This window comes from Lissotriton helveticus, chromosome 3_1 (assembly GCF_964261635.1).
Source record: "Lissotriton helveticus chromosome 3_1, aLisHel1.1, whole genome shotgun sequence".
NCBI classification, from domain to species: domain Eukaryota; kingdom Metazoa; phylum Chordata; class Amphibia; order Caudata; family Salamandridae; genus Lissotriton; species Lissotriton helveticus.
This window is the reverse complement of record NC_136061.1, coordinates 1,169,186,723-1,169,203,640: the sequence shown is the minus strand read 5'-3', so window position 1 is coordinate 1,169,203,640 and position 16,918 is coordinate 1,169,186,723. Positions and strand designations below refer to the sequence as shown.

Genomic DNA, 16,918 nt, shown 5'->3' with positions numbered 1-16,918 from the left:
TGTGTAAATACGTTAGTTAATGTATTAGTGTGTTCATGGGTATGTCGGTGTATGTATGAGGGAGTGTGAGGTTGTCGCAGGGTGTGTATGAGTAACTATTTGAATTTGTTACTGAATGTATTGGTGTATCCATGGGTGTGTCAGTGTATGTATCAGTCACTTCAAAAGTGGCTCAATGTGTATAAAAGTGAGTCGGTGATTTTTTCAGTTAGTGCATCAGCATGTTCATGGGTGTGTCATTATATCTAATACTGAGACCTTGGGTGTGTTAGTGTGTGTATGAGTGAGTATGTCACTTAATGTATCACTGTGTTCATAGGTGTGTCAGTGTATGTATTAGGGAGAGTTAGGGTGTGTCACAGTCTATATGACTGAGGCAGTGAGTATATAATTTAATACAGCACTCTGTTTATGTGTGTATCAGTGTATGTGTATTAATGACTTATACAGTGTGTGAATCACTGAGTTAGAGAATGTATAAGTGAGTCCTAGTGTGTAAGTGTCTATAACTGAGTGGGTGAGTATATGAATGAATGCATTTGTGTTTTGCAAACTTATATTTGTGTATGCATCAGTGAGTGCTAGGGTGTCTGTTTCTTTATCTATTTATACATTTTATAACCATTATAGACAAAATTGATTACCGAAACATCTCATGTTAAGATATATTTAAAAATTTCACAGTAACGTTCAATGTACTGTAAAATAAACATTCATATTAATATACATGCAGTACACAAGTGTAACACTGTAAAACACATACATTTGTTTGAACATATTTTCTGGTTTTACTGTTCTCAGCTTTTATACTTGTACATCATACACAATGTACTGTATAAATAATCATTTTTGAACAGTAGGGAAACAATCGTATAGATTGTAGAAATAAAAGCAGGTCTGCACAGTATTTCAGTACAAATGAGTCATACCATGCATCACAATTATTACAAACACTTAACAAGATATTCCTGCTAAAGGTACTCAACTAATTTAAATGAATATATATATAAATAAAAAAGATGGATACTGAAATAGTCCATTATTCCAAATAGATAAATTTTCCAATTTCAAACTGCATTTTGAAGTTCTCACCCCTGCTATGCCGTATTATATCTTACACACCGATTATCCATAAAAACAAACCTCTTATACTGCTCTTTAAATGCTAATCTTCCTTAAAACTTGGTTGTAGAAAGAAGAGATATGAAATTGGAAGATTGAAAAGTAGTTTTTCTTTGAAAATGAGCATGCTATCATTGCATTCTGTCCACCTAGTTGAATTTTTCAAATGCACAATGTAAGGTTCTGAAGTTATATGAAATCCTTCATGAAAGATAATAGCCATTGTTGTGTACGTTTTTTCGGAAATTGAAATTTGTCCTTCTTTTTGAAGTTTGTTATTTCAGTTTCTATTTTTGATCCATCAGGTTTGCTTTGTTGTAGCATCAATATAATATATATTCCACTTCTCTGTTTCTGCAAGGTAGACATATAATCTGAACTACGTTTTGAGCAGGTCATATTTTGGTTTGTATTTTTCATTAGTATGTCAAAAGACACAGTTTTACAGTCTGGTAATGTTAAGTAGATACATTTTTCCAAATTAATTTGAGTAGTAATTGTAAAGTAGCAATCTTCACAGTCTTGTAACTCAGTCCAAATAATTCATCAATATTAATTTCTACTTCCTCCAAACATCGTCATAATAAATTCTAGAGCATCTTTATGACTGTTGAGAGAAAATATTACAGATCCACTACACATTTCTACTATATCTCAAATGCCTAAAGCGGAATGTACTACAGTCCTATCTCTAGATAAATGTTTCAGCAAAGTACACAGATGAGAGCAGATTATGTTGTCTCCTTTATTTTGAATTTCATTTACATAATGCGGTAAATGGAAAAGTATATCGAGAACCACATTTACATAGCAGTTGACACCATTACTGTATATCAGCTGAAAACCTAAAATATCACCATCAATTTTCAATCTTACCATTTTAACACCTGCTTCCTTATCTTTTTTTTCTTCTTTACAGGAACATCCATTGATTGCTTACTAAGCTTCCACTTGGGAAGGATTCTTTATTCTCATTAGTAGGGTACTGTCCTAAGTGAGGGGCATATACACTTCTTAACCTATTGTATTTTGTAACACAACTAGTATCAGCAGTAACTTTCTTTTCATCAAAATCAACCAAACTCAAACCGAATAATGTTCTAACTTGCGACAATGCTACGTATGACATACCTTCTTTAAATACAGTACTTCCAATATTAATAAAAGCTGCATCTATACTTAAACCTTGTGATTTATGGATAGTTACAGCATATGCTAGAGAGAGGGAACAGCTTGCGCTGCACATGTAAGTCTTTCACTAGCAAAAAACGTACAACACATAGACCAATCTGTTTGATGCCAGTAATCTGATCACATTTTATAGTCAAGTATTCAATCTCATTCCTATTTGGAAAATTAATTAAATAAATAACTTTACCCATTGCACTATTTACTAATCCATCCTCAACATTTAAATTACGCCGCAAAATTACTTTACTGTTTTTACACACATGTAAACACTTCTCTAATCCAGCTGTCTTGGATACAGATTTTTCTAATTAATCCAGTTTTCCTTGAAGTGTTTCATTTAGCACTATCGTGACTCCCTGGTGTTCTATTTTGTTAATAGCTGTAACTTCAAAAAAGTCTTTGTTCTTCAGTTTCAGCAATTCTTGATTACAATTAGCACACTCTTGAAGTGTAGGCATTAAACAAACTAGTGATTTTCTTCAATCAATTTAAACATTAGTTGTGCTGCTGCTTTCTTAGATGTAAATAGTTTTTGCACAGGTCAAGGTTCTAAGGTACTCTTACCTTTCTTTGTCAGAGGTCTGCCTCTAATATCCTTTAGAATATTACCATATATCTCATCGGACGCTTGACGCATATTCTTCAGCAGTTTCCTGTATTGAAAATTCAGCCAAATATTTAAATTTCCAATACTCCCTAATAAATTAAAAGTTTGTTCATTCAGAAGTGTCTTGAAAACAGGCTCTCCTTTTACAGGAGTTAGGTGCTGCAAGTCACCAAACACAATTACATGCTTTTCTCCAAAGAGATCATCGTAGTCTGTTCTTAAAATCTGTTAGTTTCTTAAGTGAACTAAGGCAAGCATTACCTTTGAACCCATGCTTACCTCATCAATGATTAAAAGCTTCATTTTCTTCAAAACTCTTGCTACCTCATGACATGCTTCACCAGATGACTTCTGTTATTCCAGTTTATTATCATGTTCTAGCATTGATAGCCTATCTAGGATAATTTGTTTATTGTGTGCAGCTAATAGAATTGGTGCTGTTACTACACATGACACATTTGTTTGTGTTGTCCTCTCTAGGTAGCCAGTACACATTTTGTGAGTGGTTGTGGTGTGTGAGTGGATGTGTGGATGTTTGAGTGGGTGTGTGAATAGTTGTGTGGGGTTGTATATGAGTATGTGAGTGGTTTTATGGGTGTGAAACTGTGCGTGTGTCTCTGTAGGTAAGTGAGTGGGTGTCTAAGTTCTTCTATGGATGAGTGAGTGGATAAGTCAGTGGCTGTGTGGGTGAGTGCATGCCTGAGTGCCTATATGGATGAGTATCTGCATGTGTGAGTCGCTATGTGTTTGTATTACTGGGTGTGCGAGTGGCTGTATGGGTGAGTGTGTGTATCTAGGGATAAGTGAGGGGATGTGTGAACAGTTGAATGGGTTTATGAGTGAGTGGTTGTGTGGGTCTGTGAGGATGTGAGAGTGGTCCTGTGGATAATGCCATCAGTGATGTCATCAGTGATGTCACTGACCATGTCATGAGTGATGTAATATGTGAGGTCATAAGCAATGCATTGCGGGGGTGTAAGTTATAGTGCGCTCAGGTAACTGGAACGGCTGAATTTTACTGGTTTTGCACAAGTAAAATCTGAGCCAAACTATAACATCCATGTATTCTTTGGTTATTTAAGTGAATTTCTAACATTATTTTTAAATTCTATTTCCCAACTATAATTTCCTTGTAACCTTTAATTTTGTATGTGAAATTCTAATTTTTTTCATTTTATTTCCTAACTTCAACCTATAACCTTTGAGAGTGAGTAAGTGCATGAGTGTCTCAGTGAGTGGGTGTGAGTGAGTGGGTGTGAAAGTATCTCAGTGGGTATGGGAGTGGCAGCATAAGTGTCTCACCGGGTGTAAGTAGGTGCATGAGTGGGTCTGTGAGTGGGTGCTTGAGTGTCTGAGTCGTCTGTGAGTGAGCGCATGAGTGGGTCTGTGAGTGAAGGCGTGGGTCTATTAGGGTGTGTGAGAGGGTGCATGAGTCTCTGAGTGTGTCTGAGTGCCTTCTGTTTTGCACTCTTATGCTCTGTTTTGCCTTTTTCTGCTTGTTTTTCTGCCCTCTGTCTTGCCCTCTTCTGCTCTGTTTTGCCTTTTTTGCAGGTTTTTCTGCCCGCTATTTAGCCTTTTTATGCTAGTTTTTCTGCCCTTCGTTCTGCCTTTTCCGCTTGTTTTTTTGCCCTGGAAAGGGAAGGGTGCCCCCTACCCCACACTCAGGCAGATTTAGCCCCCAGGGACCCTGTCACCCGGGACTCAGCTGAAATTGATTGGCGAAGGAGGGCTGCACAGTCCCCCTTATCAACCCATTGGACCCCATCCCCCAGAGCCCGGCCAATATTAAATGGGGGACGAGAGCGATGCAGCCCCCTCTCCGGGCCGATTTTAACCCCATCCCCTGGGGCCTGGCCATGTGTCCATGGGTGCCCTGGCTGGTGGGGGACTGTGGGGGAATTCTCAAGGCCCCCGCGGTCCCAGTTGGCTCCAGACCTCCTGCAGGAGGCTGCAATGCTCGTGCATGCATGGAGCTGCTGAAAATGTAGATCTCTGCGTGCGGAGCAATACTTTCATCTGTTTCCCTGCCCGCTTTTTGACAGCTCCCGCTTGCTGGAAGCGGAGTGTTTGCTTTTGCGTACCAGAAGGGGTCACAGCTCCCGCCAAGCAAAAGCAAACAGCTGTTTGGCGAGGGTGGGCACCTTGGGAGATAGTAGGGGCCAGCCCTGGGGGCTGGCAGTCCCTAGGGCCATATATGGCTCTAGGAAGGGGGCCGCATGGCCCCCTCCTTTGTGCTGCACTGTCCGGGCCCGGGGAGGTGGTGGTCACTGGGGCTCGTGCGCCCCCTCCATTTTTTTTTAAACAAACTTTGCAGGCCACGATGACCTGGCCAACCTGGGGGCACATAAAAAACAAGAGCAGAACACCGCACTCGGGTGTATTTCAAAACAATTTGTTTTTTAATTCACAGTGATATTCGCGATTATGCGTACATTTCACAGTGAATTAAATAAAAATGCTCTTTTTTGCTCTGGTGGGGGTCCTTATGGGACCTCAGGACCAAGGCTAGTGGGTTAGGGTATTCGTACCCTGCCCCCATTTCTTGTTTTAGTTTTGCCTTTTGGGGGGGGGGGGGGTGACTCGGCTGAAGCAGAGTTGCAAAGTGGCTGCCAACACTTCCCTGTTGAAGTGTGGCAACCAATCAGAGCTCTGCAGATCTCTGCACAAGTTCGTCATTATTTACGAAGGCTACGCAATCCTAGATATACAAATTTGGATTTTATTTAATATCTCTAACTACTGTGAACGGATTTACACCACATAACAAAAAGCTGCCTTTCTGGACCAAAAGCCACTATGTTGCCAAATTTGGTATAATTCTGTCCAGTTGTTCCGGATGTAGGAGTGTATCTATGGGAAATAACATGGGAAACATACTTTTTTTACCCGTTCGCCCCTCCCCCCCCCCCTTTTCTCGGACCCCGCTGGACGGATCACCCCAAAACCCTTCAATGCAGAACTGGAATCCCAGGCACATATTTTTTGAAGAATTTTATGAAGATTCGTCAAAGTGCGCCAAAGATATAGCCAATTCAAAAAAACGCCTTTTCTATGGAAACATGTTCCTATCTACAACTACCCACTGCCGACCGCCAGTAAGTTTTTATATATATACATATATGGGTTTAGGGGCATACTAAACTTATATATAGTACCATGTGTGTTAAATGCATGCGTTGTAAAGACATGCATTCCTTATTGGAACCACGAGGATAGGATGTATGGGAAATGTGAGGATTTTGCCCACTTCCTTCGGGTCTGTGAAGCAGCAGAGGAAATTAGGAGATGTAGCAATTCATCACCCACTGCTGTATTGCTTCAGTTGGGTCTGTGGCGACCATGGGGCACATAGATTGCGATTCCACCAAATATTCTTTGCTGAACATTAACTTTAGGGCAGTGAACAATCAGTGCACTTGTTGATTCCGGTGAAGACACAGCAGAACCTTAAGGAACAAATATTACTTTTCCCAATAATGGAAGTCTTGCATCCCAAGGTTGAGCTAACCATTGCTGTGACAAAAGCAAACAAGATGCTGCTAGCCATCCCTATGCTTTCATTGCAAACATTTTTCTTTGTGGCTCTTTTATAAAGTCTTGTTTTCAATAAAAAAAATGTATTACTAAATGCTTGTTGTATTGCTTCCACAGCCTTAGAATAGCTCCAAGGTGATTTTGCAAGTTTTTAAATAGCCACATTGTTTTTATGTCCATCTTTTCCCTTTCCTTTAGATGCAGCTGATATAAGTCATGCGTTGTCAAAACTGACTGAGCAGGCTCCAGTGCCAATACATAAGTTATCAGTCACGAGCATGGTGCATAGTGCAAAGAAAAAGATCCGCAAACATAGAGGCGCAGAAGAATCACCATTAAATAATGATGTCTTGAATGCAATTTTGCTGGTAAGGGAATCTGTTTCATACACACTTTGTGCTTTTTACCTTTCTTGTGCAATAGCAGGTACAGCTATTGGATGCATGCATATTTGTAATTAAAAATATTTTGAACACATCTGCAAGTTTTAACTGGTTAATACATGCACTGTATGCAGTATTTAGCTTTAGCTTTCTTTGGTCCAGTTTTGTCTGAGAATGTTTTGGAGTACTGTTTGCCGTTAATTTCCCTTGGAAACTGAAACCTGCTTCCTTGCCTATTTAGTAATTGTGCATATCTAAGAAGGTGTTTGTTATTTTTTTTTTTTTTTATAAATATATTTTATTATGTCAATAGTCACATTCCGTTCGTCGCTCCCTAAGACAGGAAGCTGTTGATAATTAGTAAACCACATTATGATGATGCTGACATCTCGTTTACAATCGTCATATTGAAAGAAAATATAGAACAATAAACCTTTACCATTGTGAACACCTCCCCTCCCACCCCCCAATGGTGTTTGTTCTGTTTTGATGAGTTATAGTATTCTCCTGCCTGAAAAGCATTGACAGCCAATAGGTCTAGCTTTAAAATGCCAACTCATACAAAAACAGCTATTCACAAATGTGATTGACATAGGTTTCTTACACAAATGCTGTTCATAACCTTAATGCCTCCCCTTTTAGCTTTGCCATCGCTGGAGAAAAAGTTGCAAGCATACTTGCGTTTTGTATAGCATGTATGCAAGAGTAAAATAACTGAATTTGACAAATAGCGTGATGAATTAGTTTTCCTGAGCTCTGACACTCAGTAATGGACAAAATGGAACTGGTTAAAAAATGGTTGCGCATCCACGGCTGCTCTATTACTTTGCCATCCTCCTCCTTTGCATTCCAACAAACTGGTTCAGAGGTCTAAAGTCACAGTTCCGGGAATTTATCTGGGCTGGGGCCCGCCACACAGCTGCTTTGAGCACCTTGCTATTACCTATAACTGAAGGGGTTTTGAGTTGAAACAGTGTCCCAATAATTAAAACTTTATGATCCATAAGTGCTGGGCCATTTACGTATGTAGGTTTTCTGCTGATCCACTGTATTCCCCTCTGTTCCACTGGTGGAGCTGCCAAACGACATGGGTTACTTTGAGGCTGGTCTCTTGGAACATTGGACAGAGGCTAGTCTGTTTGCGATCAGTGACTCATTTCAAGAGTTTTTTTTTAATCCTGCTTGATAGTGGGATAGAGTACTTAATTTTTCTCCACTCCCAGTTCGTGATGTACAACGCAATCATTCATTAAGCCAAAGGTAGATGGAGCTCTAAAGCCACTGAGGCAAACTCAATAGAAGGACGGACATCGCTGCCTGCCCTGGATCCCTGGATGTGGTATGGCTGGTACAGATTTTTACCACATGGTCTGGATTTGTTTAGAGGTGCAGGTATTTTAGAGGTAGGTGATTTTGCAACTTGAGGCTGTGTTGGACAGAGAGGGCCTCTACGCTCGAGAAGCTTGCCTCCGGGTCTATACTCAAAAGCGTAGGCACAGGAGAGCTGGTAATAGATTCCTGGACCATGTGCTGATATTGGCCAAGAAATGTCTAGCCATGTGCTGGACAACATCAGCCCCATCACCAGTGAAGAAGTGGTGTCATGATGTCAGTAGACAGGCTGAATTGGAGAGCTTGGCACTGCATGCAGAAGAGAAAAGGCATATCCTTGCTAATTTTGATGCTGCTGTCACAACCAAATTAAATGCATCCCTCTCTGTAAAAATAGTACACACACACACTTTTTTTTACCGCCCTCATTTTCCTAGTGCCAGAGTGCAATAAAATCATGACCAGGTACTAACTCTACACTCATAAATAATGTGGAATCACATTAAGTTGTGTTCATTTCTAGGTTCATCAAAGGTTAATTTACAGGGCATGAATAATCTGCACCCCTCATCTTGTAGCAGATGTTATGTTTATCTCTTCTGATGCCTGTCACTCAATGTAATTGATTGTACCATTCAGATGTATCCCTTTGTACACCACAAGCTTTTGGAGCAAACTCCTGTTGTACCTATGATACAAGTGCTACCTTATTTATTTATTTTTAAAACAACAATTAGATTTTTTTTTTTTTAAAGCGTGGTGAATGAGTATAAAAATGTCCCTCAAGCGTTCCAGGGGATGCACAGCATGGAAGGTATAATGGGCACAAAACAGCTCAGAGCATGAGGTGAGATAGTAACAGTTGTCTTGGTGGTGACAAAGTCCAGTCTATATATACTTTAAAGAATTTGTAGCGACAGGTCTTGTAGAGAAGGCTGCACTGTCTTGCCAGACCAAAAAACTAACCTACTTAAATATATAGACATTGAAAACATCTCTACCAGGGGTGTTGTGGTCTGTCTTCCCTGTGAGTCCAAGTCCTTGAAGGCATTTTAATGTATAGGGAACACTCTGCAGTCATTCCACTTACCTGACTTGCTCTCAATAAATAAATAAATGTCCAATATGGATCCACTCTACCTGCATATTTCCCGCTTGCTTTTAACGCAAGCCCTATTTGATGTCTAGATTTCCTACCGATTAGTAGTATTACCCAGTTGCAAACTTTTTACTTTAATTAACTAGCCACTTTTATACCTCGCCTATATCCAACCAAGTGTAAGAATAGTTTAAACTTGTTTTTGACTACTGATTTTATTGGGTTCTAGTAGAATTGGGGTGAAATGTATTTGTTTGAGGCATATGTGACTGTAGATACACATGCTCTGCATACGTCCGCTGTCTAGAGTTGGTTCCGGATGTGTGCAAGTTGTTTTCTTCAAAGAAGTCTTTTGAGTCACAAGACAAAGTGACTCCTCCTCTTGGTGATAATGTGCATGGACATTGACTCCATAATCTGAAAGAGACAATTAGTTATGGATTCTTCACCTTAGAATTACCCCCAGGCGTCAGACTGGATCCGGAGAATTTTTCTTCAGTAGTGCCCCTGCACATCGGAAGGTGGTGTTGGTCGAGACTGCGTTCATCGTTGGCGTCGTGGTCGCCAGAATGACGTTGCGGTATCTACTTAAACGCCGCCCCTGCGCGCTGACTTTATAGCCATGTCTGAACTGGGGTGGCAGAGTGGGCTAAAGAACGGTGATGGATCAAACCCAGATCTTTTGACTGGGTGTGAGTGTTTGATTGGTTCAGATGCTCCGTCCATCACCACCCCCTTTTGTACCGCTTTGGCCGCCAAAGTGTGGCAGGGTATGCTCAGTCGTGAGTCCCTTGCTCACTTTGCCACTGGATTCAAGCAAGCCGGGCTGAAGACGGCTGGAATGCCAGAAACCGGTCCTCGGAAGCTTGTTTCCGGTCCAGGGAAGGCATGGCTTGGCAGTTCGGGCTGGACTGTTCCCATGAGGCACAGGGTCAGACTGATTTGCATATAGCCATGTCAGAACTGGGGTGGCAGAGTGGGCTAAAGAACGGTGATGGATCAAACCCAGATCTTTTGACTGGGTGTGAGTGTTTGATTGGTTCAGATGCTCCGTCCCTCACCACCCCCTTTTGTACCGCTTTAGTTCTTTACATGACATTCCATGCCAGAAGCGCATAGCATGCAATACACTGACTACTGGTGCACAAAACTTGGGCCCTGAAGGGAATTCCTTACCCTAGAAGTCAGTTCTTAGAACAGGGATAATGGGTGGGGCGGTGAGGAATCCATAGCTAATCTATGTTTCTTAGATATATCGTTACCGAAGTTAAGTAACTTGTTTATCTGAGAGAGCCAATCAGTTATGGATTCCTCACCTTATAATAGATACCCCAGCAATACCAACCCCGGAGATGGGCCTGCAAACCAAGTTCACACCAGAAAGTCATGGAGAATTGAACAGCCAAAGAAGCCGTCTCTCCGGACCTGGCTGTCCAGGCAGTAGTGTTTGGTAAACGTGTGCAATGAAGCCCACGTAGTTGCCTGACAGATGTCATGAAGGGGAACTCCACGTTCCAAACCAGTAGTGTCTGCCATCCCCCTGGTGGAATGGGAACGCAACCCCACTGGAGGTTCATTCTACGCTAAGGAATAGCAGGTTTTGATGCAAAGAAGGAACCATCGAGAGATGGTCCGTTTTTGAATGGCCCGACCCTTCTTGGCGCCCACATAGCCAACAAAGAGCTGGTCATGCACCCGGAATCGTTTTGTGCAATCCAGATAGAATGAAAGCGCATGTTTGGGGTCCAGACGGTGGAGCCTCTCCTCCTCTTTAGAAGGATGCGGGTGCTGGAAAAAGGTGAGCAAAGTGATGGTCTGTCCTATGTAGAAAGAGGTAACCACTTTGGGACGGTAAGAAGGCCTAGTGCGAAGGACAACTCTGTCCGGATGAACAGCAATGAAAGGAGGTTCAGAAGAAAAAGCCTGAAGCTCACTCACCCTGCGAGCAGAGGTGATGGCAACCAGAAAAGCAGTCTTTAGAGTCAAGAGTCTGAAAGGACAATTATGTAGTAGCTCGAAAGGAGCGCACATAAAATAGGTCCGAACCAGGTTCAAGTCCCACTGTGGCATTACGAAAGGAATTGGAGGAAACAAGGGAGTAATGTACTTAAGGAAGCGATTCACAATGGGGGACATGAAAAGAGAAGGCTGATCAGGAAGCAGAAGAAGAAAAATTCTCCGGATCCAGTCTGACGCCTAGGGGTAATTCTAAGGTGAGGAATCCATAACTAATCTGTCTCTTACAGATATATCTTTACCGAAGGTAAGTAACTTGTTTGTTAGATTGTTTTTCTTTCCTTTCGTGGTTTGGACGTGTTTTATAGCACTCCGGTTCGAGATTGTCTCGGGCTCCCTTCAGTTCGCTGTTCATTTCGACCCTTGTCTGTATTATTTCTGTCGCGTTTCCGTCATCGTGTTCTGAAAATCAGAACACTTTAGCTTGTCGTTTCGATGTGCACCACTCGCGGCCATCTGGTCTTTCCTGTTCAGACTTACTGTTTAGATCATCGGATTTGACCAAGAATGCACTGCTAATGGAAGGGACTCTATTTCGCTTTTGTCCCAGGTGCCATGCGAAATACCTGAGAACCGACCCATCAGGTTTCCACTTACGTCTGTCTCCAAACGATAGGGAGGTGTACTGTGAGGCTTGTCGATCCTTTTGATCTAAAAAGACTTTTGGTGACTGTTGCGCACGTCGTAGATAGATGCAGCGCAGGGACAAAGAAGAAACATCGGGCATCTTCGGACAACAAGATGTCGAGGAGGAACAGGGACATCGGTCTCCAAATCCAGGATCTTCCTCTGGGCCAGCGTACCATGAGTACCCATGCTCCTGTTCAACCAGTCAAAAGACACTTGGTTTCGACTAAATATACGGCTCCCGGGCCACCACTGAAAGCAGGCCACAGAAGGCACCGACCATTTGCTGCAGACGGCCCCGCTCTTGTGGTCGGCACTGAAAGCAAAGCTGAAACTACTCCATTCTGCATCGAGCCGACCATCTGCCTCCACAGGTCCGAGTACCCTGCTGTGTGCCTCTTCAGCTCTGACCACCTCGGCACCAAAAGCTTCAGCATCCAAGTTGCTTATCGAACCAATTCTCCAAATCAGCAGGAGCCGCTTGATCCAAAGTAGAAAAAGCTGCATATACAGCCTCACACTGGCTGTATTTTAGCTAAGACTGTGCAGTCGGCACCCTAACCATCCAAGCGCCAGCTTTCTTTTGAAAAGGCCATAGACTTACCAGTGCTTACTAAGAAGAAGGACATAGCAACCTGTCCTCTGCATCCTCCGCAACCTCCTCCATCCTCTTTTCCACCACCACCTTCATCACACCATTCACATGATGATCCTGGGGACATTACACCACAGGGGTCTTCACAGTCGTCCTCTGACGATCATGTGGCAGGAGATGATTCTTATCCACAGTCCACATATCCTTGGGATGATTATGATCTTGATTCCCTGAGTGATACCGACCCAGATCTCTACCCAGCCAAACCATCACCCCCGATGATGCTTCCTCTTACCAAGACCTCATTGATAGGGCAGCAGGATATCACCAGGTCCCCTTAAACAAAGATCCTGTTGAGGACGATATCCTTTTTGAAACATTGTCCAGCACACATAGATCATGCTAATATCTTCCTATGCTCAAGGGCATGCTGTGCCACTCTGATATTTTTGAGGATCCAGTGCGGGCACATATTATTACACCCAATGTCGACTAAAAATATAAGCTAGAACCCTCAGATCCTAGTTACATCAAGGGTCAGGTACCCCCAGACTCACTAGTTGTGTTGATTGCCCATAAAAGGGCCAACTCAAAATCTTCAACTGGTGCTCCTCCACCTGACAAGGAGTCCAAACTTATCAACCCTTCAGTGAAGCAGGTGGCAGCACAATCATCCAATCATTGGCAGATTGCCAACTCACAACTTTAATTGGCAGGGTATGACAGGGCACATTGTAATTAGATGGAGGATCCCCTCCAGCCCTTTGCTGAGGAGTATAAAAAAGGGGGCATGAAATTGTACATGAGGGCAAATTAATATCCAATAACTCAATTAGGTGTGCCTTAAACTCGGTGGACTCAGCTGCTTGGGGCATCAATACAAGTGTATTGCTGCGTAGGCATGCCTGGCTCCATATACATGACTTCAAGCCAGAGGTGCAGCACTGTTGGATGTTCCATTTGACTAGGAGCATCTCTTTGGTCCCCAGTTGGGTAGCTGAATCACTGGGGGCCTCCAAACCCCTGCTTCGCGTGGCTCCTTTCAGCGCCCCTCATACAAAGATGATGAAAAAAATTATACCCCCTGATGCCTCTACCTTCTCATACAGGCAGCAACATCAGGCCTCCCCCTCAAGGGGATACTACAGCGGTACATAAAGAGGAAGCAACTACAAGGGTCAAGGTAGGGGTGCCTCAGCACGCACTGTAACCTCCACCTCAAAAAAGGGACTCTCTTCTCATTCACCCCGAGCATTTAACACTTGTTGGGGGTCAACAGCAATATTTTCCCTCACTTGGAAAACTGTAACACCAGATCAGTGGATGATGGATATTATCCAACATGGCTGTTGTCTGAAGCTCATTACCGCTCCTCCAAACATTCCACCTCACAAACAATCTCTACATAGATCAAAACCTGCTCAAACAAAAAGTGCAGGCTCTGTTGCGCAAAGGAGCCATAGAGCCAGTTGTTTTTCAACACCAAGGTTCTGAAGTTTGCTCCCTATTTTTTCAAATTCCCAAAAAAGACAGATCACTGCGGCCTATCTTAGATCTCAGGCCTTTAAATCATTGCATACTATCAGAGCACTTCCATAGGGTCACTCTTCTGGACTTGATCCCTCTCCTCCAAAAAGGTGACTTTATGTCAGCACTAGACTTAAAGTGGGCCTATTTCACATCCCAATCCATTCATCTCATCTCAAATACCTCCGATTTGTTTTAGCTGGAAGACACAACCAGTTCAAACTACTCTCACTTGTCTGGGATATCAAACACCGGGGTTGCCACATCAACTCCCTCAAACTTCAAGCACTTCACCCAGCATTGAAAGCATTTCTAACACCTGGCAGTAAAGGTTGTCTTGGTCAGACAACATGACAACCATGTACTGTGTACAAAAACAGAGGGGGCGGGGGGCACGCTCTCTGGAATTATCATGCCGTTCTCAGACGATTTGACGTTGGGCAATATGTCACAACACCCACTTTCTAGCCGAATACCTCCCAGGGATGGGCAACCACTTTGCCGATCTCCTCAGCAGTTTGCAGCAACAAGTCCACGAGTTGGAACTCCACCCCCCAAGTCCTCCTCCCTTACTTTCACAATTGGGGGTTCCCACAGATAGACCTGTTCGCCAACTTTGGACAACGCAAAATGCTCATACTTCACCTCCAGGTTCCTACTCCCACTATCCAAAGGCTATACTCTATGGATGAACTGGTTAGGGATATCCGCCTCTGCTTTTCCACCTCTCCCTCTTCTTCTGTTTGTGGTTCAGAAGCTCATGCAAACGTCTCACCCTCATTCTAGTAGGTCCCACTTGGGCTCAACAGCCATGGTACACTACACTGCTTGAACACACTGTAGTTCCCCACAAGAAGCTTCCCCTCAATCCGGCCCTTCTCACTCAGAACCATGGACAATCAGGCACCCAAATCCAAAGGAGCTCAACCTTGCTATTTGGCTCCTGAGGTCCTATTATTCAGTTACCATAATCTCCCACCTGAATGTATATTACCATTCTTAAAGGAGCTCATAGGCCTACAACTTGAGGCATGATAAGCAGCAAAGTGGAAAAGATTGTTGCAGTAAACCAATTAATCCATTTGAGGCAACTGTGGTAAACATTGTTTGCTACCTTTTTCTTTTGCAGACTACTGGGCTAGCTTACACTTCAGAACATCAACATTTAGCTGCAGTTGCTGCCTATCTACAAAACAGGCAACACTTATGTTTGTCCACGGTACCATTTATTCAGGCATTTATGGAAGCCTTAAAAGAGTAATTCCACCTGCACCCGCATAGAATCTCAAAATTGTACGTACCAGACTTATGGGTTCACCATTTGAACCATTGCATAACTGCCCTCTCCAATTTTTCATGGAAGGTTGTTTTTTTAGTGGCCATTACCTCACTTAAGTGTGTCAGTGAACTCCAGGCATCAGCTTTGGAAAAACCTTTCTTCCAGTTACATAGAGATAGGGTGGTTTCATCTTTCCACCTCAATCAGTCAGTTGAATTACTTGTTTTCTTTGCCCAGGAAAACCCATATCTAAGTCAGGCATTCTAGGTGGATAATCAAATACATTCAGACATGTTCTGTCAAAGCTAAAAGGACTTTGCCTACACCCCCTATGGCACATTCTACTGGTAAGATGGGGGCTTTCCTGGGCAACATCCCAATAGCTGACATTTGTAAGGCAGCCACACGGTCCACACTACACACTTTCACCAAATGTTATTGTGGGGATGTCTTAGCATGCCAACAAGCCAATGTAAGTCAGGCAGTGCTACATACTCTCTTTCAAACAACTGCTTTACAATCTATGCAGAGCATGTCTTTCTATAGCCACACGTGTCTGGAACAGAATGTTACTTACACTGTAAGCATCTGTTTGTGGCACATAGTGCTGTAGATTCACATGCAACCACCCTCCTCCTCCTACACCTATGTCCATTGCAGTTCCTTTACACTATTTTATGTGCGTGGACATCTCTTTATTGATGGTTACTTTCACTCTATTCTCACCCGCCTGCCGGAAAAGAATCTAACAATGGTGTTGATGCCTATGCGCACTATCACCAAGAGGAGGAGTCACTGTATCTCGTGACTCAAAAGACTTCTTCGAAGGAAAACAACTTGCACACATCCAGACCCAACACTAGATGGTGGAAGCATGCAGAGCATGTGAATCTACAGCCCTATATGCCACGAACAGATGCGTACAAGGTAAGTAACATATTCCTTTCAGTTCTTAAAAGTAAATCCCAATGCAATTACTTGTTTTGGGGGTCTACCTTCACCTAAAACATGCCTGAGACTCGGTGGCATGGCACTGGCTAGGCTTGTAGCTGGCGCCGGAGGTGGACGATTCTCTGTCGCAGCGTGGTTAGTACCCTACGACCCAGGGCGGTGTGTCCTGCATCAGGAACTGGCAGAGTGAGATGATGGGGTCATGTTCCTTTGCTATGAGGACCTGTGTAACAGAATGTTGTTTTCTACTTTTCGACTGCGAACTGTGTGTCTTCTACTTGTTTAAGGTTTTGAGTGGCTGGGGAGGGGGAGGGGGGTTTGGGGCAGGGTTTGGGGTTGTTTTTGGGGCTCCGCATCAGCTTCTGGGGTGTTAGGCGAGGATCCAGGGATCTGCGGGGGCAGAGCAGTCCGTTAGTATCTCCGGGATCAAGTTCGGAGCAGATGTTCATAAGATTAGTCTGTATGCAGACGATGTCATTTTAGCGTTGACCAACCCTCACTCCTCCCTATGGTGCTGATCGACGGAACTCCTTGCATTCCAAAAGGTAGCGGGGTTTAAAGTTAACTTCTCAAAATCACAGATCCTTAATATTTCCATCCCTAAGGCGAACGTGCTAGACTTGCGTCAGGACTTCGCCTTCCAGTGGGTAAAGCC

At 43.1% G+C, this 16,918-nt stretch overlaps 1 protein-coding gene across 1 annotated transcript in view; it reads left to right on the top strand.

The window, feature by feature from the left end:
- RAB3GAP1 (RAB3 GTPase activating protein catalytic subunit 1) overlaps window positions 1-16,918 on the top strand; it is a 436,470-nt gene that overhangs the window by 241,000 nt on the left and 178,552 nt on the right. Inside the window, exon 13 of the mRNA XM_078681808.1 lies at window positions 6,653-6,822. Within this exon, the coding sequence (XP_078537934.1) occupies window positions 6,653-6,822 (170 nt within the window). The remainder of the gene's footprint in view (window positions 1-6,652; window positions 6,823-16,918) is intronic.